The sequence below is a fragment of the Scyliorhinus canicula genome, chromosome 25 (assembly GCF_902713615.1).
Source record: "Scyliorhinus canicula chromosome 25, sScyCan1.1, whole genome shotgun sequence".
Classification (NCBI taxonomy): Eukaryota; Metazoa; Chordata; class Chondrichthyes; order Carcharhiniformes; family Scyliorhinidae; genus Scyliorhinus; species Scyliorhinus canicula.
Genome location: NC_052170.1, coordinates 12,380,553 through 12,407,648, shown reverse-complemented (window position 1 = coordinate 12,407,648; position 27,096 = coordinate 12,380,553). Strand labels below are relative to the sequence as shown.

Genomic DNA, 27,096 nt, shown 5'->3' with positions numbered 1-27,096 from the left:
TGCCAAAATGACACCGGTTGCCTCATGAATAAGTGAATGTGTCAATATTGAACTCAATCTCAGTGATTTATAATGGAGAGTAGCTACAAACTATTGCCGTTGTCTTGACATGGGAGCGTATATATTAAACTTCACTCAGGGCTGAAGAGAGGAATGAAAATGAAATGAAATGAAAATTGCTTATTGTCACAAGTAGGCTTCAATGAAGTTACTGTGAAAAGCCCCTAGTCGCCACATTCCGGCGCCTGTCCGGGGAGGCTGGTACGGGAATCGAACCGTGCTGCTGGCCTGCTGGTCTGCTTTAAAAGCCAGCGATTTAGCCGAGTGAGAAGTGAAGAGAGGCTGAACAGACGACAGGCAAATGAAGATCAGTAACGAGCCAAACACGTAACATTTAGATATCTTTATTAATACTTTGTAGCGTTCTCAATGAAGACGTGGCCAGAACGAGACATTCTGCTTCAAAGACGATGAATAAATGATGACCGACGCTATTGCCACACGACGGTCTAAGCGCATCTGAAACAATTCTCAAAGAGGCTTGAACACATTGGGATGGAGCACTTTAACAAGAGGAGAGACCAGACTAACGCAGCCAAATGTCTGCCTTGGTTTAGCTGGGTCAGAAAACCACAACAGAGAGCAAGAAAAGGTTTGCCTCAAACAAAAATTAATAATTAAAGGAAATGATTCAGTTATCACAGTCCATTTCCCTCTGGTGGTTTCTCACACATAGTCAATTTGTTAGGTCAACGGAATCTTCGTCAGGCCCAAACTGGAGTCCGACCCCGACTTGTTTATTCGGCCTCGATCTCTGAAAAATAACACAGGATTGAATGACTGACTCTAAAGTCACAATAGGTTAACCGGGACAAAGTTAATATGTCCCCTGTCGCACTTAACTAGGTAAGGCACCACGGTCTTTCAAAAAAATACACAGCGTTGTTCATAACTGCGGCATTATTTTATCTGTGTTCCTGTTAATGATGCACTCTGAAAAGTAATTTGGTCAATGTCTGATTAACAGGAGGAATGACGGCTCTGGAGATGAGTAAGATAAACATGAGATCAGGTGCTGAAGATAGCGATGTGTCCATTGTGACACAGCAGCTAATACTCACTTCTGAGTCCCAGAGTTCTCAGACCATCCCAGACCAATGCAGTACTTGGGGGAGTGCTGCACTGCCCGAGGTGCCAAATTTTGGATGAGGCATTAAGCAAAAGCCCCACCTACCCTCTTGATTCCGTGGCACTATTCTGTACACAAGCAGATGAGTGCTCCTCCGTGCGCTGGTCAATATTTGTCACAAAACAAATTGCGCGGTCAGGATTACATTGTTGTTTGTGGGAGCTTGCTGTGCCTAAAGTAGCTCTTGTGTTTCCTACACGACATAGGGCGGCACGGTGGCACAGTGGTTGGCAAATGCTGCTTCACAGCGGCAGGGACCCGGGTTCGATTCTGACCTCGGGTGGCATCTCTGCATGTTCTCCCCCCCCGTGTCTGCTAAGGGCAATGAAAAGCCCCTAATCGCCACATTCCGGCGCCTGTTCGGGTACACAGGGGGAGAATTCAGAATGTCCAATTCACCTAACAAGCACGTCTTTCCGGACTTGTGGGAAGAAACCGGAGCACCCGGAGCAATCCCACGCAGACACGGGGGAGAACGTGCAGACTCCGCACAGACAGTGACCCAAGCCGGGAATCGAACTGGGACCCTGGCGCTGTGAAGCCATAGTGCTACCGTTATGGGGACAGGGTGGTGGTGTGGTGCTTAGGTGGGGTGCTTTTTCAAGGGCCGGTGTAGACTCGATGGGCTGAAGGGCCTCCTTGTGTACTGCAAATTCTATGACTATTCTATGAAATACTGAAATATCTGGAAGGGAAATTGTGGAACTCATTCTTGCCTTCATCAGCGGACTGTAAACAGCACTCGGATAGCTGGAGACCGGGTAAGTTGTTACAGGTTACACGTTGATCATCGAGACGCTGGCCCTGTTTGTCAGCGAGCATGTCCAGGAGCTCGTTGATGGGGCGCTCACAGTTAGTCTCTGCCAGATAAAAGTGGAGAAACTCGTTTAAGTGCCGGACGCATCGATAGGCAGACCAGGAACAAGAAACAACAAATTTTAAGAGGAACTCAAGCAGCCCGTACAGGGGAGGTGAAGGTGCAGTGCTGTTGTCTGATCGGCGAGTGGTCCAGAGAGAATGGGTGGAATCCGAATTCACTAAAAATCTGGCATTAAAAATCGAATGACATTGCCGATTGTCGTAATGCCTTTTAGGGACGGACATCCACCATCCTTACCCGGTCTGGCTTGTCGTGTTAGGTACACTGGTTTAACACTGGCTGCAACTGGATGCAGCTTAGATCAGAAAGATACTCCAGACCTTGAAGTTAGTTCAATCAGGTTTATTGAACTAATAGCACAGTTAGCACAGTTCTCTGTGAGTTCAACTCTCTGCTAACCTAAGTGTGGTTACTCTGTCTGACAGAACCAGACTAGCTCTTAGCCACGTGCTGGAGGTGTGAGATTGTAACAACACCCTTGACTGACTCTCTAGATGTTCATCAGTGGAAAGAGGCGCAGTGTGAGTGCCTCGTGTCTTTTATACTCAGATCCCACCCCTGAGTGTCCTGCCTGCTTATTGGCCATGTCCTGTTCTCTGTGTCCATTAGCTGCTTGTCTGTATATCATTATGTGTGCGTCTGCATATCATGACATGGCCTACACGTGACTCCAGACCCACAGCAATGTGGTTGACTCTTAAATGGCCCAGCAGGTAACTCAGTTCAAGGACAATTCGGGATGGGCAATAAATGCTGGCCCAGCCACCCACATCCCATGATCGAAGAGAAAAATCTCCCCTGATAGCAGTGCCAAGTGAGCCGTACAGACCAGCAATTGAATGAGATTAATTGTCAGTCATGTGGGGTGAAGACTGCACTCACGAGCATGGTTTCGTTAGAAGACATTGTTTAAATGGCAGGTGAGGAAGAAAGCACTGGACAATCAGGCCATCAAGTGTGTTCCCTTAACACAATTTGCACTGCTGCAGTGTAGCCAATGCTTGTTCTGTTAACTCTGTAACGATATGCATAATCTAAGGAGTGTAAAGGGTTAACAAGATGATGTTCATTTATCTCAACACTAGATGGCATCACGGAGTGGTCTTCTAAAAGGCTGCGTCTCTAAGCATTCTGGGAGAAGCTTAAGGAGAACGATAGTGAGAGGTTGAGATAGAGTGTTAGTTATTAGAAAGACATTATCTTTGTAGCAAAGATTTAATACTGTTGTTTTATTAGCTATTACTCAGTAGAGTGTGCGAACCATTTAAAGTAGTGTAAAATAAACTAGCTTTGCTTTAAATACATAGCTTGATGTTCTTTGTAAATACTACGACTTTTAGCCATCTCGGAGAACTACAGAAGGAACATCACAAACTCCAAAAGAGTTAACGTTTATTTCAACCCGAGTACTTAAGTTGCAACTGGGTCTTAAAAGAAAGGAATTAGATCAGACGGGGTTTGTGAAAGGCAGGCAGCTAACGGCCAATGTTAGAGGGCTCCTAAATGTGATCATGGTGCCCCCCCCCCGAGGGGGTGGAGGCGGAGTGGTGGTCGCTATGGGTGCGAAGAAGGCCTTTGACCGGGTGGAGAGGAACTATCTGTGGGAGGTCCTGGGAGGGTTTGGGTTTGGGCAGGGCTTTATTGACTGGGTTCGGTTGCTGTACCAGGCACCGGTGGCAAGTGCGCGGACGAACTGGGTGAGTTCGGACTACTTTAGAGAGCACCGGGGCCTTGGCCATAGAGCCATTGACGATGGCGCTGAGAGCATCAAAGGACTGGAAGGGGCTAGTCCAGGGGAGGTGGGGGGGGGGGGGGGGGGGGGGGGGTGGAACACAGGGTCTCGTTATATGCAGACGACTCCTGCATATTTCTGATCCATAATGGGGGGGGATGGGGGAGATCATGCGGATCTTAGGGGAATTTGGCCGGTTCGCGGGGTACAAATTGAACATGGGTAAGAGCGAGGTTTTTGTGATCCAGGCGAGGGGGCAGGAGAGGAGACTGGGGGGGGAGCTTCCGTTGAAAGTGGTGGGAGGGGGTTTTCGCTACTTGGGAATACAGGTGGCACGAGGATGGGGGCATCTACATAAATTAAATCTGGCCCGGTTAGTTGAGCAAATGAAGGGGGGCTTCCGGAGGTGGGACATGCTCCCGCTGTCACTGGTGGAGAGGGTACAGACTGTGAAGATGATGGTCCTTCTGAGATTTTTATTTGCTTTCCAGTGCCTCCCTATTTTTAGACCAAAGGACATTTATAAGCGGGTGCATGCGGTGATCTCTGCGTTTGTGTGGGTGGGTAAAACCCTGCGAGTGAGGAAAATGTTGCTGGAGCAGAGCCATGGGAGAGGGGGGGTTGGCACTACCGAACTTTAGGAACTACTACTGGGTGGCAAATATAGCCATGATCAGGAAGTGGGGAGTGTCTTGTTATGCTCTAGGCGTAGCATAAGCGGCTTCCTTCTGATGCACTTGACAAAGGAAGGTTCAGACATGGAGATGACTTCAACACGTTTATTAAACTATTTACACTTCTATTACTCGGGTTCGACACTACTGTTAATCCTACTATAGCTACCCAGACTGACTAACCAGACTGCTACAATCCACATGGTGGGAGTGATATTGAATCAACCCTGTGTCTGTACTCACTGACTGTCTCCACTGGAAAGAGGAAGATCACGTGTGTGGTGTCCTTTATATATGGGTTGGTGTAATGCCCTCCTGTGGTCGTGTCACCTCTGTGTGTATGGGTTTCGCCCCCACAACCCAAAGATGTGCAGAGTAGGTGGATTGGTCACTCTAAATTGCCACTTAATTGGAAAAAATTAATTGGGTACTCTAAATTTAAAAAAAAAAACCTCTGTGTGTATCGTGAATGCCCATTGGTCGTGTCCTATCTAACTGTTCTATTGGTTGAGTGTCTGTGTGTCATGTCTCTAGTGCCCCCCCCAGTGTCTAGCTAGTCTACATGTACTTACATTAACCCCTTGTGTATTTACAGTGATGCACATCACCACAGGTAGTCGCGGAGGGGTCAGTATGAGAGCAGGTGGAGGCGGCATCATGTAAGGGCACAAGTTCTCGCCGGCACGGTACTCCACAAGCCCAGTGGTAGTGGCGGCCCTGAGAGGGTAGGGGGGCAGTGGCGGAAGCATATGGGAGTGGAGGGAGCTCCAATTTGTGGTAATCACCAGTTTGTCCCAGGGAGGATGGATGGGGGGTATCAGAGGTGGCAGAGAACAGGGGTTGAGAGACTGAGAGATCTGTTTATTGGTGGGAGCTTTCCTTGTTCGGAGGATCTGGAAGAGGAGGTTTGAATTGCCGGGTAGGAATGGGTTCTGCTATCTGCAGGTGAGGGATTTAGTGCGACCTTTCCGCTTCCACCACCACAGGGGATACAGGACAAGGTCGTCTCCAGAACGGGAGTGGGGGAGGGTAAGGTATCGGAAATCTATAAAGATCTAATGGAGTGGGAGGATACTCAGATAGGGGAGCTAAAGCGTAAATGGGAAGATGAGTTGGGAAAGGAGTTAGAGGCTAGTCTGTGGATTGGATTGGATTTGTTTATTGTCACGTGTACCGAGGTACAGTGAAAAGTATTTTTCTGCGAGCAGCTCAACAGATCATTCAGTACATGGGAAGAAAAGGGAATTAAACAAAATTCAAGAAAATACATAATAGGGCAACACAAGATATACAATGTAACTACATAAGCATTGGCATCGGATGAAGCATACAGGGTGTAGTGTTAATGAGGTCAGTCAATAAGAGGGTCATTTAGGAATCTGGTGACAGCGGGGAAGAAGCTGTTTTTGAGTCTGTTTGTGCGTGTTCTCAGACTTCTGTATCTCCTGTCAGATGGAAGAAGTTGGAAAAGTGAGTAAGCCGGGTGGGAGGGATCTTTGATTATGCTGCCCGCTTTCCCCCGGCAGCGGGAGGTGTAGATGGGGTTCATGGATGGGAGGCAGGTTCGTGTGATGGGCTGGGCGGTATTCACGACTCTCTGAAGTTCCTTGCGGTCCTGGGCCGAGCAGTTGCCATACCAGCCCGATAGGATGCTTTCTATGGTGCATCTGTAAATGTTGGTAAGGGTTAATGTGGACATGCCAAATTTCCTTAGTTTCCTGAGGGAGTATAGGCGCTGTTGAGGTTTCTTGGTGATAGCGTCGACGTGAGTGGACCAGGACAGATTTTTGGAGGTGTGCACCCCTAGGAATTTGAAACTGCTAACCATCTCCACCCCGGCCCCGTTGATGCTGACAGGGGTGCGTACAGTACTTTGCTACCTGAGGATGCTCTGAGCAGAGTCAACGCGTCCTCATCATGTGCCAGGCTCAGCCTGATACAATCCAAGGTGGTTCACCGGGCACACATGACGGTGACCCGGATGAGCAGGTTTTTTTGGGGTGGAGGACAGGTGTGTGAGGTGTGGAGGGGGGGGGGGGGCAGCAAATCATGTCCACATGTTTTTGGCATGCCCAAAGCTCAGTGGATTCTGGCAGGGATTCGCTGATGTCATGTCCACGGTGCTAAAAATAAGGGTGGCGCCTAGTCTAGAGGAGGCGATTTTTGGAATGTCGGAAGATCCGGGAGTCCAGGGGGCGAGAGAGGCAGACGTTTCGGCCTTTGCCTCCTTGGTAACCTGGAGACGGATCTTATTAGCGTGGAGGGGCTCGAAGCCCCTGAAATCGGGGGTATGGGTTAGCTCCGTGGCTGGGTTTCTCAGACTTGAGAAAATTAAGTTTGCCCTCGGAGGATCAACGTTAGGGTTCATCCAGAGGTGGCAGCAATTTATCGATTTCTTCAGGGAAAATTAAACTGTTAGCAGATTCAATAAGGTTGGGGGGGGGGGGGGGGTTAGGGAGTAAGGGGGGGGCAGGGAAGTTAGGTTATTTTTGTTTAGCTTGGTGGGAACAGTGAGAGATGGAGGGGAGTGTTGCGCACTGAACTATGTTTACATTTGTATTTGTATCTTTTGTTGTTGAAATGCCTTAATACAATGTTTGTTTTAAAAAAAAGAAAGGAATTGAACACAAATGCATGAGCTGATGAACTGTAAGAGGAAGAAACACTTCCATATTTAGCCTCAGATGCTTAGAGATCTGTGGTAGTATGACTAGAGGTACTACGGTACCTAGCAATGCCGAGACACCATTGGTGGAGAAGGCTCGCTGCTCATTGGCCCGATGGTATGTAACACTAGTCACCCATTGGTTAGAGTTGTAAGGTAGCTCCGCCCAGTAAGGCGGGGTATAAGAGCCCGTGTATTCCCTACAGCTTCCTTTCTGTACCTGAGCTGCTGGGGGAAACATCTTGTCTATTAAAGCCTTCAGTTCGGACTACAACCTCGCTTCTGTGGTCAATTGATAGTGCATCAAGATCATTATCAGACAGGCAGCACACACAGGCGCACAGAGAACACAGCTCCCTGTACACTGTGGCGCTGCGGTTAGCACTGCTGCCTCACAGCGCTTGGGACCCAGGTTCAATTCCCACCTCGGGTGACTGTGGCGTCTGCACGTTCTCCCCGTGGCTGCGTGGGTTTCCTCCGGGTGCTGCGGTTTCCTCCCACGGTCCAAAGATGTGCAGATTAGGTGGACTGGACAAGCGAAATTGCCTCTTAGGGTGAGGTTACAGGGATAGGGCCTGGGTAGGGTGATCTTTCAAGAGGGGGGGTGCAGTCTCGATAGGCCGAATGGCCTCTTTCTGTACTGTAGGGATTCTATGATTGCTTCGACTAACATGATCAGAGTTATTCACATCCTGTGACGGTGGAGCTAGGCCGCTGGATCTGAATTGAGTACATTTACAGTCCTTGAAGTGGGCAAAGGGCAAGTGTTTTGATGTGGAAAGGATGTTTCCTCTTGTGGAAAGAATGTAGAACCTTGGGCCACTGCTTGAAAATAAGGGGTCGGCCTTTCAAGACGGAGAAGATCATTTTTTTCTCTCGGAGGATCGTGAGTCCCTGGAATGCTCTTATTCAACAGGCAGTGGAAGCAGAGTCCTTGACTACTTTCAAGGCAGAGCAAGATAGAATCTTGATTAACAAGGGGGGGGGGGGGGGGGGGGGGGGGGGGGCGAAAGGTATTGGGGGCAGGCGGAAATGTGGAGGTTACAATCAGACCAACCGTGTGAATTACTGAATGTGCGAGCAGGGCTCGAGGGGTCGAGTGGCCTACTCCTGCTCCTAATTGGTGTGGTTGTATGATCCCACTACGACAAGTGTCCTCGGGTGCCAACCCTTCGTGCCAAAACTCTAGTCAATATCATTTCTGCAGCGACAGTAGGGCATCTGCAGCGCACTTACTGTTTGTGTCAATGATTGATTTCTTGGAAGGTGTCTCATTTCGTCCAAGGTTGCATCGCTGGTCGTCCATCCTGTTTCTCTGAGCGTGGCTCACCATGTTAAAGAACCCTTCATTTTCCGCGTTATCCGTTCCCTGTGGGGGTGGGAGAAGATAACAGAGGCTGAGTATTTACCAGACGGACCTGGGATTCTGTGAATTGAATAGCAGTACGCCATTCGGCCCCTCCTTACATTGCAAGCAAGTCCCGTCCATGTCTTGTTTCGACAGGGCCTCAGCAAAAAAGTGCTTCCTTCAAGGGTTCATCGCGCCCAAAATAGGTCAACTCGCCAGCGTGTACATGCCACTGGTGTAGAGTTTGAGTTTGGATGCAGTCTCCTTTGGCATTCCTTCCTGACACCTAACGGGAGTTCTGGGAGTCTCATCTGGGATAATACAGAGTCCTTGTGGGGGAAGAAGCAATCCGATTATTAAAAGAAACTTCCTTTCTCCTGAAGCTGACCATCCAGCCGAGCTCTCTGTCCAGAGAGCAATGCTGGCTGGGCCATTGACTGTATTCAAGGCTGCGTTTGTCAGGATTTTGATCGACAAGGGAGTCAGGGGTTGCGGGGGACAGGCAAGAAAGGGGCATTAAAGCCGCTTGTCAAATGGCGGGGTGGAATCAATGGGCTGAATGGCCTACTCTTCATTTCTTTTTTGTTTAAACTTAGTGTACCCAATTATATATTTTTTCTAATTAAGGGGCAATTTAGTGCGGCCAATCCACCTAACCTGCACATCTTTGGGTTGTGGGGCGAAACCCGTGCAGACAGGGGAGAATGTGCAACCTCCCCTTTTGTGCAGGGAAGGTCATGTCTTACAAACCTAATAGAATTCTTTGAGGAAGTGACATAGTTAATTGATGAGGGAAGGGCTGTAGATGTCATATACATGGACTTCAGTAAGGCGTTTGATAAAGTTTCCCATGGCAGGTTGATGGAAAAAGTGAAGTCGTATGGGGTTCAGGGTATACTAGCTCGATGGATAAAGAACTGGCTTGGCAACAGGAGACAGAGAGTAGTGGTGAAAGGGAGGGTCTCAAAATGGAGAAAGGTGACTAGTGGTGTTCCATAGGGATCCGTGTTCAGACCACTGTTGTTTGTGATATACATAAATGATCTGGAGGAAGGTATAGATGGTCTGATTAGCAAGTTTGCAGATGATACTAAGATTGGTGGAGTTGCAGATAGCGAGGAGGACTGTTAGAGAATACAGCAAAATATAGATAGATTGGAGAGTTGGGCAGAGAAATGGCAGATGGAGTTCAATCCAGGCAAATGTGAGGTGATGCATTTTGGAAGATCTAATTCAAGAGCGGACTAAACGGTCAATGGAAGAGTCCTGGGGAAAATTGATGTACTGAGAGATCTGGGAGTTCAGGTCCATTGTACCCTGAAGGTGGCAACGCAGGTCGATAGAGTGGTCAAGAAGGCATACAGCATGCTTGCCTTCATTGGACGGGGTATTGAGTACAAGAGTCGGCAGGTCATGTTACAGTTGTATATGACTTTGGTTAGGCCACATTTGGAATACTGCATGCAGTTCTGATTGCCACATTACCAGAAGGATGTGGATGCTTTAGAGAGGGTGCAGAGGAGGTTCACCAGGATGTTGCCTGGTATGGAGGGTGCTAGCTATGAAGAAGGGTTGAGTAGATTAGGATTGTTTTCGTTGGAAAGACGGGGGTTGAGGGGGGACCTGATTGAGGTCTACAAAATTATGAGAGGTATGGACAGGGTGGATAGCAACAAGCTTTTTCCAACAGTGGGGGTGTCAATTACAAGGGGTCACGATTTCAAGGTGAGAGGGGGAAAGTTTAAGGGAGATGTGCGTGGAAAGTTTTGTACGCAGAGGTGGTGGGTGCCTGGAACGCTTTGCCAGCGGACGTGGTAGAGGCGGGCACGATAGCATCATTTAAGATGTATCTAGACAGATATGTGAACGGGCGGGGAACAGAGAGAAGTAGATCCTTGGAAAATAGGAGACAGGTTTAGATAAAGGATCTGGATCGGCGCAGGCTGGGAGGGCCGAAGGGCCTGTTCCTGTGCTGTAATTTTCTTTGTTTGTTCCACACGGTCAGTAACCCAGGGCCGGGATTCAAACCCGGGTCCTCAGCGTCGTAGTCCCAGTGCTAACCACTGCACCACGTGCCGCCCTTACTCTTCATTTCTTATGATCCCTGATACTCCCAATCTGTGGCTGGCTCTTTCGTGTTTACATTTTGTTCTTTGAAACACTCTCCCGCTCCATCTCGTCACTAGATGTCTCTTTTCAAAAAGTGTTGACAAATCTATCTCTTTGCTGCCTTTTCAAAGAACAATACAGCACAGGAACAGGCCATTCGGCCCTCCAAGTCTGTACCGGTCATGATACCACCCTGGGCCGAAATCCTCAGCACTCCCTTGTGCCGTATCCCTCTATACCCATCCTATCCATGTATTTGTCAAGGTGCCTTTTGAACGCCGTTAATGTATCTGTTTCCACAACCTCCCCTGGCAACGCATTCCAGGCACTCACCACCCTCTGCGTAAAAAACCTGCCTCGCACGTCTCCTCTAAACTTTCCCCCATGGACCTTAAACCTATGCCCCCGATGACTGATCCCCTCCACCATGGGAAAGAGTGCCCGCCCATCCACTCTATCCCTGCCCCTCATAATCGTGTTGACCTCTATCAGGTCACCCCTCAACCTCCGTCTTTCTAATGAAAACAGTCTGAGTCTATTCAGCCTCTCCGCATAGGTAACACCCTCCAGACCAGGCAGCATCCTGGTAAACCTCCTCTGCACCCTCTCCAAAGCCTCCATATCCTTCTGATAGTGTGGCGACCAGAATGGTGCGCAATATGCCAAGTGCAGCCTTACCAAGGTTCTATATAACTGCAGCATGACTTGCCAGTTTTTATACTTGATGCCCCGTCCAATGAAAGCAAGCATTCCGTATGACTTTTTGACTACCTTGTCCACTCGTGTTGCCACTTTGAAAGATCTGCGCACCCAGATCTCTCTGACTTTCTATATTCCTAAGAGTTTTGCCATTTACTGTATATTTCCCCAAATGTCAGACCTAACAAAATGCATGACCTCACATTTGTCCAGATTAAACTCCATCTGCCATTTCTCTGCCCAAGCCTCCAACCTATCTATGTCCTGCTGTAGCCTCTGACAATCCTCAACACTATCTGCCACTCCACCAACCTTGGTATCGTCCTCAAACTTGCTAATCAGGCCAGCTACATTTTCCTCCAAATCGTTTATGTATACTACAAACATCAGACTTCCTTGCTTTCTGCCTCTGACCTTCCTCTCTACCTGATAACTCATCCTGAGGCCTCCCTATTAAGCTACAAAAAGGTTGATTATTTAGCTTTATCATTTATTCTTCCACTCATATTTTAGATTTTAAAAAACACATTTAACATAGAAAATGTGACTTCCGGTGATGACAGAGAGGAGAAGGTTGCAACGGGCCAAAGGGCAGCACGGTAGCATGGTGGTTAGCATAAATGCTTCACAGCTCCAGGGTCCCAAGTTTGGTTCCCGGCTGGGTCACTGTCCGTGCGGAGTCTGCACGTCCTCCCCGTGTGTGCGTGGGTTTCCTCCGGGTGCTCCGGTTTCCTCCCACAGTCCAAAGATGTGCGGGTTAGGTGGATTGGCAATGCTAAATTGCCCGTAGTGTCATAAAAAGTAAGGTTTTGGGGGGGGGGGGGGTTGTTGGGTTACGGGTATAGGGTGGATACGTGGGTTTGAGTAGGGTGACCATTGCTCGGCACAACATCGAGGGCCGAAGGGCCTGTTCTGTGCTGTACTGTTCTATGTTCTATAGGGTGGCTTCCACCATGGTCTTTGTTTGTTGGGCTTTTTAAACCTGATTCCCAAGGATTTTGGTCATCAAAACTGGCCCATCGTACGGGAGAAGGAATTTGTCAGTGAAAATATGTTGAACTCTTATGAAGAAGGTTGGTGGCAAGAAGATTGCAGAGGGCAATCCTTCGATGGAGCCAGAGAGCTCGCAAAGTCCAGCAGGAGGGAAGGTGGTGGACCCGGTCTTGGGTGGGGCCACCCTTATTACCGTGGAAACGCTGACTGGGGTGATGGTGCAGGAGTTTGAAAAACAGTTTGCAAAGCATTTTGAGGAGCAGGGCAGGGTGATGATGGAAACCCTTGAGCGGTCAATTGAGGAGACACCTGGCCTGATTCGGGAGAAGCTGGAAAAAAAATTTTGAGGGCAGTGAAGGAGCGTGGAGAGGCGCTGAAGGGTGTGGAGGCGGCCTTGTTGCGGCATGGGGATCGAATCACCTCGTTGGAAGCTGAGATGTTGCTGGTGGAGGAGAGGAACCAGACTCTGAGGGCAAAGATGAATGGCTTGGAGAACAGGTCGAGGAGACAGAACCTCAGAACCGTGGGGTTACCGGAGGGGGTGGAGGGCCCAAAGCCAACCGTACTTTTCTCAAATGTTTGCCAAGATTTGTGGGGGAGGGGGGATTGGTGATTGTCCCCTCCAGAGTTGGATCAGGCCCACCGAGTACTCCGGCGGACACCTCGGGCGAATGAGCCGCCAGGGGCGGTGATTATTGGATTCCACAGCTTCCAGGAGTAGGAGCGGGTTCCACAACGGGCCAAAGTGAATCGGGACTCAAGGTGGGAAGGAAACATCATCAGGAGACACCAAGGTGTCGGAGCGGGGTTGGCGAAGCCGTATGCAGCTTTTAACAAGGCAAAGTCGGCGCTTTTCAGGTGTGGAGTCAGGTTTGGAGTGGTGTACCCGGCGAAGCTGAGAGTGACTTTTCGGTCGATAGATCATTTCTTCAATAGGTTGGAGGCCGAGGCGTCTCTAGAGGAACATGGACTTGGGTTTGGTTGAATGGGTTCGATTGGGACTTTAATGAGAGGGGTGGGGAGGGGTTGGTTTGTGATGTTTTGTAGTTTGCATCTGGTGTATGTTTGGGATTGAGGGGACTACTGTTGTTGGAGGGGTAGTGGTCAAGGTAACAGTATGGGGAATATATGGCCCCCCTGGGGGGACTTCACGTATTGCAAGGGCGACGGGCTTTGGTAACTCTTCCGCAGTTGGAATGTTGGGGAGCGTCGCTTTTTTGTTCTTCTTTCTTTGAGCATGCATCCTGGGGGGGGGGGTTTACCTTTGCTAGCTGTAAAGTTTCAGCTGCACGGGGGTGGCGTGGGTGGAGGGGCTGCGGCTTGTTGGACCCGCTTGGGCAAGGTTCAGCGAGCCTGACCTATTTGTTTGGTGGGGGGGTGGGGGGTGTTGGGAAGCGAGGACGGTGTGTCTCTGGAAAGCTTTTTTTCAGGTTTATGAGGGGAGTGGAGGGATCTGACTGGGACTGAAGGCTTTTCTGTGTCTGGTTTTAGGGGTGGGATTGGTGGCTGTCTTGGGTGGGTCCTGGGCCCGGGCCTGCTGGAGGTGGCGACCTTTCAACCCAAATGGAAACCAAGAAATGAGTGATTAGAAAAGGTGGCCAAAAACGTGGTCAAAAGAAGAGGCGAGGCCGGGGGGAGGGGGGGGGGGGGCACAGACGTGTCGAGTGGGTCTTCTTTGGGGTGGGCGGTAGGCAGCTGAATGCACGAGAGGGGGCGGGTAAAGCATCAAAATTTGGGGCATGCGCCAATGCCAGGGTAGTGCACAGGCGTGACCCCCTCCCGTTTAGTGGCTGCAATCACCTGTGCACCTCTGAGGGATTCTGCTCAGCAGGTGCTCGTCAAGGTGGTCCTATCGTGATTCACCTCCGCGTCCCCTCGCGCCAGTGTGGGCGGACAATTTAACTTGGGGGGAGGGGGGGAGGGGGAAAATTAGACGTTAAGGCCTGATTATGACATTTAAATGTGTTCAAATTGGAATCTTGACCTTCAGTGTTGGGTAACTGTTATGTCATTGGTTCGGGGTGGGGGGGGGGGGCGACAATCGAGCGGGGAAACCCCGCCAGCATGAAAGTCGTTTTGGGGTTCACGCAGGATTCTCCACCCCTGCCGCAGTTCCAGCTCCCCCCCCCCCCCTCCGCAACAAAGAAATGGAGGAGGAAAATCCTGGCCAACATTTTAGATCTGGTGAAGAGAGATGTTGAAAGAAAATGACAAAATCCCCAATCTTTTTTTTTTAATATAAATTTTAGAGTACCCAATTCATTTTTTCCAATTAAGGGGCAATTTAGCGTGGCCAATCCACCTACCCTGCACATCTTTTTGGGTTGTTGGGGGCGAAACCCACGCAGACACGGGGAGAATGTGCAAACTCCACACGGACAGTGACCCAGAGCCGGGATCGAACCAGGGACCGTGAGGCTGCAGGGCTAACCCACTGCGCCACCGTGCTGCCTTATCCCCAATCTTTTTTAATGTCCCGACGATTTTTCTCCAGGGTCGCAACCCAGAGCAGCGACTGGAGATTGACCTTCAATTTGGGGAGGCCCCAGACCGATCCTTTGTCTTATTACATCTCTACGAATGGACGAGCAGAATTGACGACTTCAATATGCTGGTTACACTGACCAACAGGCTACTTATAGGACAAAAAAGAGACCATTCAGCCCAAATGGTCCATGCTGGCGTTAATTCTACCCATGAGCCTCCTCTTCATCTCACTCTATCAAGACTATCTTTCTGCTCTTTTCTCCCTCTTGTACATTTCTCATTTATTTGTTCCTCCGTTAAAATTAGGGCCTGAATTGTCGCGCAGACGGAGAGGCCCTCCGCCTTTGTAAAAACAGTGGCAGAGGACGGGATCCAGAAATCCCGGCCCCTCAACCGAGCCCCCAACATTTTCACAGGGATGGGTGGGAGGGCGGATGGGTGGGAGGGGGGGCGGGGGGAGTTATAATTTAAGCATCTGTGGTTTGCAACTCTTTGAAGTTAGACTTTGAATACAAATGCTTGTTTTCATAAGGGATTGACACGGCGCCGAGGACCCGGGTTCGAATCCCGGCCCTGGGTCACTGTCCGTGTGGAGTTTGCACATTCTCCCCGTGTCTGCGTGGGTTTCGCCCCCCACAACCCAAAGATGCGCAGGGTAGGTGGATTGGCCACGCTAAATTGCCCCTTAATTGTAAAAAAAAAAAATTGAAATCATAAGGGAATGAAGGAATTTAAATCTGGTGACTGGGTTTTTATTAGTTAGGCTGTTTATTTTTTGAAATAGTCAATTCATCAATAGCCACTTAAGAAGATTATTTAATCACAGGATGTATCCTGAGGTACACTGAAATCAGCCTTTTGCCCAGCACCCAGCAGTCTCCAGGCCATTTCCAAGGTCACCCACCACGACTCCAATCTTCACTCGCAACCCCCATCCCCTGAGATGTCTGTAACTGTTTACAAAGCCAAAAACTACCTCAATAAAATTGCTTATTAAAAAAAAAAGTTGTGGGTGTGGTGAACTCCATGATACACTTTGGGGTTCTCTAAACCCCGGCCTATAACAAGTGGAATAAATGGGTCTTTTTCCGATCGGCAGGCAGTGACTAGTGGGGGCCACAGGGATCTGTGCTAGGACCCCAACTGTTCACATCATATATTAATGATTTGGATGATGGAGCTAAATGTGTTACCTCCACGTTTGCAGATGCTACAAATTTGGGTGGGAGCGTGAGCTGTGAGGAGGATGCAGAGGAAGTCCTTCTAGGAGCTACACCACAATGCTCATATAAACAAACAAGAAACCAGGGTTTGCAGTCTGGACCAGCACCTGAACCTGGGTCAGATAGCCCTTCATTTGACGTTGTGCTGGGTCCAGAACCAGAGCTTTGACCAATAGTTAAAAAGATATTAGGAAGACCTATCTTAGTCAAAGAGTAGTAAATGTTCAGACAGGATTCTGGAGGTGCGTTGCAATTCTGGAAGATTTAAGGGAGATGGTGGCACGGTGACACAGTGGGTTAGCACTGCGGCCTCATGGCGCCAGGGACCCAGGTTCAATTCTGGCCTTGGGTGACTGTTTCTGTCGAGTTTGCACTTTCTCCCCGTGTCTGCGTGGGTTTCCTCATGGGTGTTCCGGTTTCCTCCCACAGTCCAAGTTAAGTGCATTGGCCATGCTAATAAATTGCTCCTTAGTGTCCAAAGATGTGCAGGTTAGCTGGGGCTATGGGGATAGAGCGGGGAGGGGGGGAGTGGGCTTAGGTGTGGCGCTCTTTCAGCGGGTTGGTGCAGACCCGATGGGCTGAATGGCCAGCCTCCAGCAGGAATTCGATGGATAAAATGGGTTGAACGTCCTTGCATCCATTTTATGATCTGCTCGTGATATTTAGACAACCAAATTGTCCCCCCCTCCCCACCTTCCTGCTACCTCACCCAACTGACTATCTATTATGTTAAGAATGAAATGTCCCTTCATTAAGACCATCGAGCCATACTAAGCAATTACATTTAGTTATTAATCCTGATTAAAACAAATGCAGATATAAAACAGATATAATTAGGCCGCTGTGAAATCTGGGGCTCGAGTCTCACTCGCGACTGCAGCCTGATGTTTACCAATCACTTGGCGTTTCCATAAGGGATTTCGGAAAGATTGAGAGACCCGCTGGCAGGGATTTTGGGGGAAGAAAAGCGGTGAGGGAGTGTCCATGCTGGGTAGTCCATGGCTGAAGGGCAGTGGGGCGAGGTACCGGGAACGGGAGGAGGTGGGTACGCTGGACTACTGCATCTTCAGGAGAAATTGGGAGAAAAATTCAGATTTATTTCAAGAACCCTCGCGGGCAGCTTTCCTCGATTGCGCACAATCTGCGGGGTGGGCGCCGAATCCGCTGGGGCACTTTGTCCAGATTCGTTCTGGTTACCGGAGGCAAGGTGTCGTGGCAATGAAGTAAAAGTTGACTAGATTGAGAACGAGGGAATTGTCCTGTCAGGAGAGATCGAGTAGAACAGGCCTACATTCCCCGCAGTTTGGAAAAACACCAGGCGATCTTATGGTGAGGTAACAAGAAACCCATAATGGCTTCGGCAAGATAGATGCTGGGAGGCTGTTGCCCAAGGCTGGGGAGGCAGGCATTTAAGGGGGGTCACAGTTTCAGGATTAGGGGCCGACCATTTAGGAATGAGACAAGGAGACGTTTCCTCACTTCAAGGTTGTGAATCGAACATAGATACAACATAGTTAGAACATAGATAGAACATAGAAAAATACTGCACAGAACAGGCCCTTCGGCCCACAATGTTGTGCCGAACTTTTGTCCGAGATTAAGAACAAATCTTTGGAATTCTCTGCCCTTGAGGTCTGTAGATGCTCGCTGACTGCATCCAAGATTTAAGATCCATCGATTTTTAGGCACGACGGAACATGGGGTAAGAGAAGGAAAGTGGAGTAGATGCAAAATTTCAGCCTCTTGCTGAAGCAGACCCGATGGGCCGTCTGACCTGCTACTACGAGGTTACGCAGATTGAACAGTTAGGAATGTTTGCATTCATGTCGAGAGGGCTAGAATATAAGAGCAGGGATGTACTGCTGAGGCTGTATAAGGCTCTGGTCAGATCCATTTGGAGTATTGTGAGCAGTTTTGGACCCCATACCGAAGGAAGGATGTGGTGGCTTTGGAAAGGGTCCAGAGGAGGTTCACAAGAATGATCCCTGGAATGAAGAGTTTGTCGTGTGAGAAGCGGTTGAGGACTCTGGGTCTGTACTCGTTGAGAGTTTAGAAGGATGAGGGGGGATCTTATCGAAACTTACAGGGTACTGCGAGGCCTGGATAGAGTGGACGTGACGAGGATGTTTCCACTAGTAGAAAAAACTAGAAGCAGAGGACACAGTCTCAGACTGAAGGGACGATCCTTTAAAACTGGGATGAGGAGGAATTCCTTCAGCCAGAAGCTGGTGAACCTGTGGAACTCTTTGCCGCAGAAGGCTGTGGAGGCCAAATCACTGAGCGTCATTAAGACAGAGATAGACATCGCTTCTCGGCCTTTTGGCTAAGATCAAGTGTAGTATCTGTTCACTTCTCGGCCTTTTGGCTAAGATTGAGCGTAGATTGAGCCTTTTAGCTCAGATCTGGTATGTCTCCTTTATGGGGACCATAAATTGGATTCAATTTGAATAGTTTTTTGGAGCAGGCAAGGAGCTGGATTAGGGGTTCGCCTCTGTCCACACCCTGAGCCCTGGCTGTGTAACTAAGATAAAGTAATTATTAAAAAAAAGACAGAGATAGACATGCTCTTGATTAATAAGGGGATCAGGGGTTTTGGGAGAAGGCAGGAGAATGGGGATGAGAAACATATCAGCCAGGATTGAATGGCAGAGACAATCCGATGGGCCGAATGGGGGCAGCAGGGTAGCATGGTGGTTAGCATAAATGCTACACAGCTCCAGGGTCCCAGGTTCGATTCCCGGCTGGGTCACTGTCTGTGTGGAGTCGGCACGTCCTCCCCCTGTGTGCGTGGGTTTCCTCCGGGTGCTCCGGTTTCCTCCCACAGTCCAAAGATGTGCGGGTTAGGTGGATTGGCCATGCTAAATTGCCCGTAGTGTCCTAATAAAAGTAAGGTTAAGGGGGGGGTTGTTGGGTTACGGGTATAGGGTGGATACGTGGGTTTGAGTAGGGTGATCATGGCTCGGCACAACATTGAGGGCCGAAGGGCCTGTTCTGTGCTGTACTGTTCTATGTTCTATTCTGCTCCTGTGTCTTCTGGCTTTATGGTCTTAACAGAGAAAGGAGCGATACAGATTAAAACACTTACCAATTCGCTGTCAGTGGCACTAGACAGTTCGTCAAGTATTTCCTCCTTGCAGTCAGTCTCAACATCAGACCTCACTCTGTTAAGTGTGTTGACATTATTCATCGGCGGGCTCTCCTGGAGCATCTTGCCACAGGAACCGCTCTGGCTCATTGCTGCGGATGGAGACGGGCCACAGATCTCAGGGGTGAAGCCTTTTCGGAACCCACCAGAGGTTGCACACGATATCCTCTGCAATTCTCCACCAACGCGCCGCTCAGTGAATCGTCATCTTTTGGAGGGAGGTGGGGCGGGGGGGGGGATCTCATTCAGCTCCTGATCACCACCCTACTAGTGAGGGTCGTGCAACCTGCACCACCTCCACACCGGAACCGCAGAGGCACGCAGACCCACTCAGAACCCACAAGTGGCCAACCCCGCTTTCAATGCCCACGAAACCCCACTCCCGTGCAGGTTTATAAATCCTCCAATCCTCTCCATGCAATGCTGCAGCCTATACTCACAGAGCACGCCTCGGTAAACACCCAATGTGTTTAATCCGAGAGGCGGCTTATCTCCAACGCACGAATGATAAGCCAAAAAAGTGATTAACTCTTTCAGATGGGTAATACAGCAACTATGCTAGACCATTGTTACAGAGCACAGTGCACAGTTTTGATTTCCATCTCATACAAAAGATGAAGGCCGGGATTCTCCGCCACCCGCCGGGTCGGGGAATCCCCGGTGGGGGGGGGGGGGGGGGTGAATCCCGCCCCGCTGCCCCGACGCCGGCTGGCTATTCTCCAGTGCCATCTAACGGGCAGCGGCGGGATTCCCGCCCCACCGGTCGGGGGCCGTTGACAGCCCCCCCCCCCCCTCCTCCCCACCACCCAGGGATTCTCCACTCCCCGATAGGCCGAGCGGCCGTCCAGTTTTGGCCTGTCCCGCCGGTGTGAATTACTCACCTCATGCCCTGGGGGACCTGGCAGGTGAGTATGGGGGGCGGTCCTCGGTGGGGGGGGGGGGGGGGGGAGACTGCGGGGGGGGGGATCTGACCCCGGGGGGGGGGGGGCCTCCATGGTGGCCTGGCCCGCGATCGGGGCCCACCTAACGGTCTGCGCATGCGTGAGATCACGCCGGCTGTTCCGTACATGGGTGAACTCTCGCGTCCCTTCGGCGCCATCTGGGGGTGGTGCCAATCCCACTGCCGTCCACCAAGACCCCGAAAGTTCGGAGAATTCCTTACTTTCAGGGGCTGTTGACGCCGGAGTGGTTGGCGCCGATTTTCCCGCTGGCCCGGGGACCTAGTCCCCAGAAGGGAGAATCGTAGAGTCACTGGAGGAGGTTAATATTAAAAAGGAGAGGTTATTACCAACAGGAAACATTGAATAAAGCCTCTGGCTGTACAGTCTACAGCTATCACTCACCTTGTCTATCACAGAACAATGCACCACCTCAGGTGTGATTTGAGGCAGCAGAGTCAGCACGCCATTGGTCGGCGGTGGGATCTTCCCGCTGCTGTTAACAGGGTTTCCCTGGGCTCACACCCTCTTGCTGCCGGGGATCCCGCAGCTGGGGGCCCCGTCAGCGGGGCTGGAAGATCCCGCCCAGTGTTCAATGGGACACTTCTCACAAAGAGAAGAATTGTCTGATAGAGAGGACTCAAGGTTGCAGAAGGGCTCGAGACAGTATACCATACAGGAGGAGAGAAGCAATAAATAGAAGATAGTTATTAATAAATCCAAAAGGACGTTCAGGAGAAAACCATTTTACCCAGGGAGTGGTGAGAGGGGTGGCATAGTGTTTAGCACTGCTGCCTCACAGCACCCGGGGCGCGGGTTCCATCCTGACCTCGGGTGACTCCCCACGTCTGCGTGGGTTTCCTCCGGGTGCTCCAGTTTCCTCCCACAGTCCAAATGGCTTCTTTTTGGCCGTACACGGCCGGGAACAATGCATTCATCGAGAAATTGTTTTCTGCCTATTTTCCTTCCTCTACTCCCTGTCAGAGTCTAATATACAAAAAGAAGCTGGGAAGTGAAGAGGCTTTTGGCTTCCCCTTGTTGTGTTCTGTCATCTGGGATAACACAGGCTGCAACCCGATGCAGCTTTGACCAAAAGATACTCCAGACTTTGATGTAAGTTCAATATGATCTATTGAACCATTAGCACAGTTCTCTAAGAGTTCGACTCTCCTGCTAATCGTGCTGTAGTAACTCAGTCTAACTAACCAGTCTGCTCTAAGCCACGTGGTGGGTGTGATGCTTCTGATCTGCCCCTGTCCTACTCTCTAAGTGTCGCCTGTGGAAAGAGACAGAGCATGTGTGCCCTGTCCTTATATATGGGTGGTGTAATGCCCCCTTGTGGTCGTGTCACCTCTGGGTCTCTTGACTGCCCATTGGTCGTGTCCTATTCTATGTGTTCATTAGCTGTATGTCTGCATGTCATGACGTCTCTAGTGGTTACTTAGTCATAGTGTATTTACATTAACCCCTTGTGTATTTGCAGTGATGCATATCACCACACCCCTAAGCTTGTCTATGATGTACCCCTCAATCTCAAAGCGAGAGCTTGAGTCCACAATGAACAACATCCCGAACAATGGCAGCACAGGAACTATTTACCTGTAGCTCTAATCACCCAAAGTCTTGGCGATAGTCAAAGGGGGTAAATATTTTTAAAAAAAATTTTAAGTACCCAATTCATTTCCGGCCAATTTAGCTGAACCAATCCAGCTATCCTGCACATCATTTGGGTCGTGGGGGCGAAACCCGCGCAGACACGGGGAGAATGTGCAATCTCCACGCGGACAGTGACCCAGGGCCGGGATTCAAACCCGGGTCCTCGGCGCCGCAGTCCCAGTGCTAACCACTGCGCCACATGCCGCCAAAAGGGGGTAAGTATTGATCGGGAAAGGATCAAGTTCAGAATCCACCACAGCAGGTTGCAAATTTGAATTCCAAATTAGTGGGGTGATAACTACTTTCCCCTCCGAGGAAGTCTTGGAACTGGAAGAATTGGGGTCAAATCTCACTCTAGGACTTGAAGGCTTGGATTGCCAACTCCCCCCTCCCCCCCCCCCCAGGATTGGTCTGGAATCTCCGGAAATTGATGATCAATTTCCAGGAAACCTCTGCATACAGCCCTGGTGGAAAAACCAAAGGAGCACTCAATAATATTCGTAACAGTCTTTGAAAATGTCACTTTCCCGGAAGGAAGATCCCGTAAGGGCGGCACGGCGGCGCAGTGGTTAGCACAGCTGCCTACGGCGCCGAGGACCCGGGTTCGAATCCCGGCCCTGGGTCACTGTCCGTGTGGGGTTTGCACATTCTCCCCCCGCGTCAGCGCGGGTCTCACCCCCCCCCCCCCCCCCACAACCCAAAGATGTGCGGGGTAGGTGGGTTGGCCGACGCTAAATTGCCCCTTCCTTGGAGAAAGAATAATCGGGTACTCTAAATTGTTAAGAAAACAGTTTTTTCAAAAAAGGAAGTTCCCGTAATACTGGAAGGAACCTGTCCTGAACAGGGAAACGAGAACAGTTCGGAACTGGTGTTCCAGTCGAAGTCGCCAGTTGATTCAGCCGATGGTGCCAGTCAGCTTGTTGGCAATGCCCCTAATGCTGCGGAGATGGCTCCAATCTGCTTATTTTTCCAGTGTATTCGATGTTCTCTGGCACTTACTTTTATTGTTTAATGCGTTTATTTGTCCCATTTACTGCTTCGGCAGACTTGAAATATTGAAAATGGGGGGATGGAGGCTGTTGGATGACAGTCAAGCATCATCCAATCAGGTAATGAGTCTTTGCTTCCCAATTGGTGGAGGAAGGTAGGAGGGATGGGTCGACTAATGGCTGGAGCGTGGGAGCAAGTCACCTGATAGAACCTTCAGGAGCACATTTAATCGCGGTTCATAGAATCATAGAGTCCCTACAGTGCAGAAGGAGGCCATTCGGCCCATCAAGTCGGCACCAGCCCTCTGAAAGAACACCCTAACAACGCCCCTGCCCTATGCCCGTAACCCAATAACTCCACCTAACCTTTTGGACACTCAGGGGCAATTTAGCACGGACAATCCACCCAACCTGCACATCTTTGGACTTGTGGGAGGAAACTGGAGCACCGGGAGAAAACCCACGCCGACAGAGGGAAGAGGTATAAATTTCAGACAGTCACCCGAGGTAGGGATCGAACCCGCGTCCCGGGCGCTGTGAGGCAGCAGTGCTAACCAGCATGCCACCCCTTGGCAACCTTACTTGGTGGCCAAGGGTGGTGAGTTCATAACGCAGCCGGACAGGGAGCGGATCAGCTTACTGAACCTTCCAACGTGCGCCGATTGGCGGCCGCTAAGAAGGTCCTGGTCAGCCATGTGATGGAAAGAATGTTGGAGCCAATACCATCACTATCCCAAAGCTCCAAATACAACATGTGAGTGCGTGTTGCCACAGCAACTCAGAGTGTCTGAGTGAATTGTGACACGCCACCCCAACCATTTTCCCTTACTGCACCCTTCGTTACATCTTCTGAGTTGAGTGTAATGGATGTGTTGGAGTGGCGTGAACCATTCTGGCGTTGGGCCGCCCCAAAGGTGTGGAAGTCTCCGCACCTTTAGGGGCCAAGCCCTCACCTTGAGGGGCTAGGCCCGCGCCGGAGCGGTTGGCGCTCCGCTGGTTGGTGTACACGGCCTTTGGCGCCTCGCCAACAGGGGCCGAATGGACTTCGCCGGCCGGCGTAAGTCCGCTCATGCGCCGGAGCGTCAGCAGCTGCTGACGTCATCCCCGCGCATGTGCAGAGGAGGGGGTCACTTCTCTGGTGAAGACCATGGCGAAGGCGGAAGGAAAAGAGTGCCCCCACGGCACAGGCCCGATCGCGGGCCAGGCCACCGTGGGGGCACCCCCCCGGAGCCAGATCCCCCTCCCCCCCCCCCCCCCCCCCCCCCAGGACCCCGGAGCCCGCACGTGCCGCCTCCTCCCACCGTTCAGGTAGGTGGTTTGATTCCTGCCGGCGGGAGAGGCTTGACAGCGGCGGGACTTTGGCCCATCGCGGGCCGGAGAATCACCGGGGGTGGGGGGGGCCGACAGGCGCGGCGCAATTCCCGCCCCCGCCGAATCTCTGGTGGTGGAGAATTCAGGAAACGGTGGGGGCGGGATTGACGCCGGCCCCCGCCGATTCTCCGACCCGGCCCGGGGGGGGGGGGGGGGGGGGGGGGGGGGGGGGGGGGGGGGGGGGGGGGTCGGAGAATCCCGCCCAAAGTGTTCCAAATAGAGATTCGCGAACGTTTGCCTTTAAAGCTAAGGTAACTAGGGTTGAAGTAGCTTCTGTGTGAAGTACTTACGTCAACCTTACAGTAAGCTGTGCGCAGCCTCCTTACGTTGTAGAGTAATCCTTCAGCTTCTTTTTAGAGTTCAGGGGTCAGGCATGCTATTCTCAATGAGAGGCAGCGATCCTAGGTCCAAGATTCTTAGCCCTCGCATTGGTGAAAGAAAGGATCAGTCTTTCCCAGTGTTGGAGATACTTTCACACTCCAGAACTCTCTTGCAAATCTTTCACCTCTTTAAGTCTTCCCCCGCTTTCTAACAATTCCTGCTCTCTCTCTCTTTCTCTCTCTCTCTCTTTCTCTTTCGGTCATTCACCTCCTTTATTTCCTTCCCTCTTGCAACTCAGTGTTCACCCGCTCCCTGGATAAAGAATGTTCTCCTGGATTCATTGTCGGTTTCATTATGAAGGTAGGAGATATTGGTAACATCGTTAAGAACAACACAAACCAGTCTTCATTCTCAGCTACCCACAGGAGATAGACCCATGAAGACTCTTGCATAGCGTTGCACATGGTAGTCAAGACTGTGTAACCTTCAGGCGAAGTGTAGTTAGGGATAATTGGATCAGAAAGTGTTGCTGTAATATATTCCAAAAAAAAAAATCATCTGTCCTTTTTCATAGTATTAGATCAAAAACTACAGCACAAAAACGGCATTCAGCTCAACAGGTCCATGCTAGAATTTATCCCCCACATGAACCAACAGACTCTACGATGGGATGGTACAGTGGTTGGCACTGCTGCATCGCTGCATCTAGGACCCGGGTTCAAATCTGGCATTGGGTGACTGTGCGGAGTCTGCACGTTTTCCCTGTGACTGCGTGGGTTTCCTCCGGGTGCTCCGGTTTTCTCCCACAGTCCAAAGATGTGCGGGTTAGGTGGATTAGCCATGATAAATTACCCCTTAAGTGGGTTACGGGAATAGGGTGGGTGGCCCTAGGTAGGGTGCTCTTTCAAAGGGTTGGCGCAGACTCGATGGGCTGAATAGCCTCCTTCTGCACTGTAGGAATTCTCTCTCGCCTTATCTGCATATTTTTCTGTTCCTTTCTTCCTCGTGACCTTATCCCTCTTCCCCTGAAGTGGACCCAAGCAGTTCTCCTGAACTGCTCCATGTGGTAGCATGTTCCACATTTGAACAACTCCCTGTCTAAAGACGTCTCTCCTCAATTCATTGTTCTTTCATTAAGAAGATAGGAGCAGGAGTCGGCCATTGAACCTGCTCTGCCATTTTAGATTGTGGCTAACCTTCTCCCTCAATGCCATCTTTTTTCACCATCCCTCTAGTGTCTCGTGATGTCATTGGTATCCAGAAAACTATAGATCTTAGTGTTGAACAGACTCAATAACTGAGCCTTCCACAGCCCCCTCGGGTGGCGATATCTAAAGCTTTACCACCCTCTGACTGAAGAAATCCCTCCCATGCCTCAGTCCTAAATTTTTATTTTTATTTTTTTAAATTTAGATTACCCAATTATTTTTTCCAATTAAGGGGCAATTTAGCGTAGCCAATCCACCTACTCTGCACATTTTTTTTGGGTTGTGGGGGCGAAACCCACGCAGACACGGGGAGAATGTGCAAACTCCACACAGACAGTGACCCAGAGCCGGGATTGAACCTGGGACCTCAGCTCGTGAGGCGGTTGTGCTAACCACTTGGCCACCGTGCTGCCCTGCCTCAGTCCTAAATGGCCTACCGCCTATTCTGAGGTAATATTATGAGTGACTATCACTTTTTTTTTAACCCCCTCAGCCTTCTTTTTTCCAGCGCAAAGATCCTCACCTTAATAAGTCTATTCCTAGAATTGAAACTTGTCAGTTCTGGTATCATCCTTGTGTTATGGGAGCGACGTGTTCAGAACCCCAAAATGTATCGTGGAGTTCAACCAACCTCTCCCTTTAATGTATTGTTGCTTTTGCAGCACACGGCTTGTTCCCCAGGTGTGGTACTACAATTATGGACACGTGGGTTTTTAAACACAAAACAATGTTTATTCCATGAATTCAACTTAACCTTTTTAAATAAGCATTGGATCATTTACCACCCTTTACTTCAAAGATAACCCCGAAAATAATACAACACTAAATAATCCCTCAAAATGTTCCTTCAAACCTCCAAAAGACTTAACACCTTTAAACAGAAACACATCAGGTTAAAGACATTACTATTATGAGTTTAAATCACCCAAATGATTCAGAGATAGTCTTTCCTGGCAGAGATCACAGCAGATCCAGCTCACTGCAAACACAGACACACCCAAGCTCTTTTCCTCAAAATTGAAACTAAAACTCCCAAAAAGCAGATGTGAGCTCAGCTCAGCTCCACCCACCCTCTGACATCACTTCAGTAATATGAGCTGCTCCATTTCTTAAAGGTACGCTGCGTAAACATCTGTTTCTTAAAGGTACTCTCACATGACACTTGTCAATCAATTTCCACCTTCCCCAGTGCTTCTTTTGTAACATTAAAAACTAGAAAGGAGCACAAGGGGTGGGAATCTCCCATCCTGCGGCAAAGTATTTGACCATAAAGCCACATATCAATGTTGAAATACAGCAGAAAGTGCCTATGTAAACTTGTCACGCTGTAATTACAGCTTCCCACCACTTCGGGCGCTGCAGAGCCACTTGCCTCCAAAATCTTCCCACTTCCCTCTGCCAACCCCCTTCATCCCTCCCTCCCACTCGGGAGTATGTGTGCTGTATCAGTGCAGATGATCCGAAATAAC

The 27,096-nt window shown here is 50.1% G+C and overlaps 1 protein-coding gene and 1 pseudogene across 1 annotated transcript; one reads left to right on the top strand and one right to left on the bottom strand.

The window, feature by feature from the left end:
- Window positions 1–388: 388 nt before the first annotated feature.
- Window positions 389–19,555, bottom strand: LOC119957201 (Purkinje cell protein 2 homolog). Its single transcript, XM_038785013.1, has 4 exons — window positions 19,085–19,555; window positions 8,377–8,509; window positions 1,906–2,049; window positions 389–814 (listed from the first exon to the last, which is right to left on the bottom strand). The coding sequence occupies exons 1-4, from the start codon at window positions 19,232–19,234 to the stop codon at window positions 798–800; spliced, it is 444 nt and encodes a 147-aa protein (XP_038640941.1). The 5' UTR covers window positions 19,235–19,555; the 3' UTR covers window positions 389–797.
- Window positions 18,303–18,539, top strand: LOC119957266 (annotated as a pseudogene).
- Window positions 19,556–27,096: the final 7,541 nt, after the last annotated feature.

Excerpts from the sequence above, each read along its gene's own strand:
- LOC119957201 (XM_038785013.1), bottom strand. The coding sequence starts at position 19,234 with ATGAGCCAGAGCGGTTCCTGTGGCAAGATGCTCCAGGAGAGCCCGCCG. Across the intron at positions 8,510-19,084 it reads GTGCCACTGACAGCGAATTG|GGAACGGATAACGCGGAAAA; the intron begins GTAAGTGTTTTA and ends CCACCCCCACAG. Across the intron at positions 2,050-8,376 it reads ATCAATCATTGACACAAACA|AGACTAACTGTGAGCGCCCC; the intron begins GTAAGTGCGCTG and ends TTTATCTGGCAG.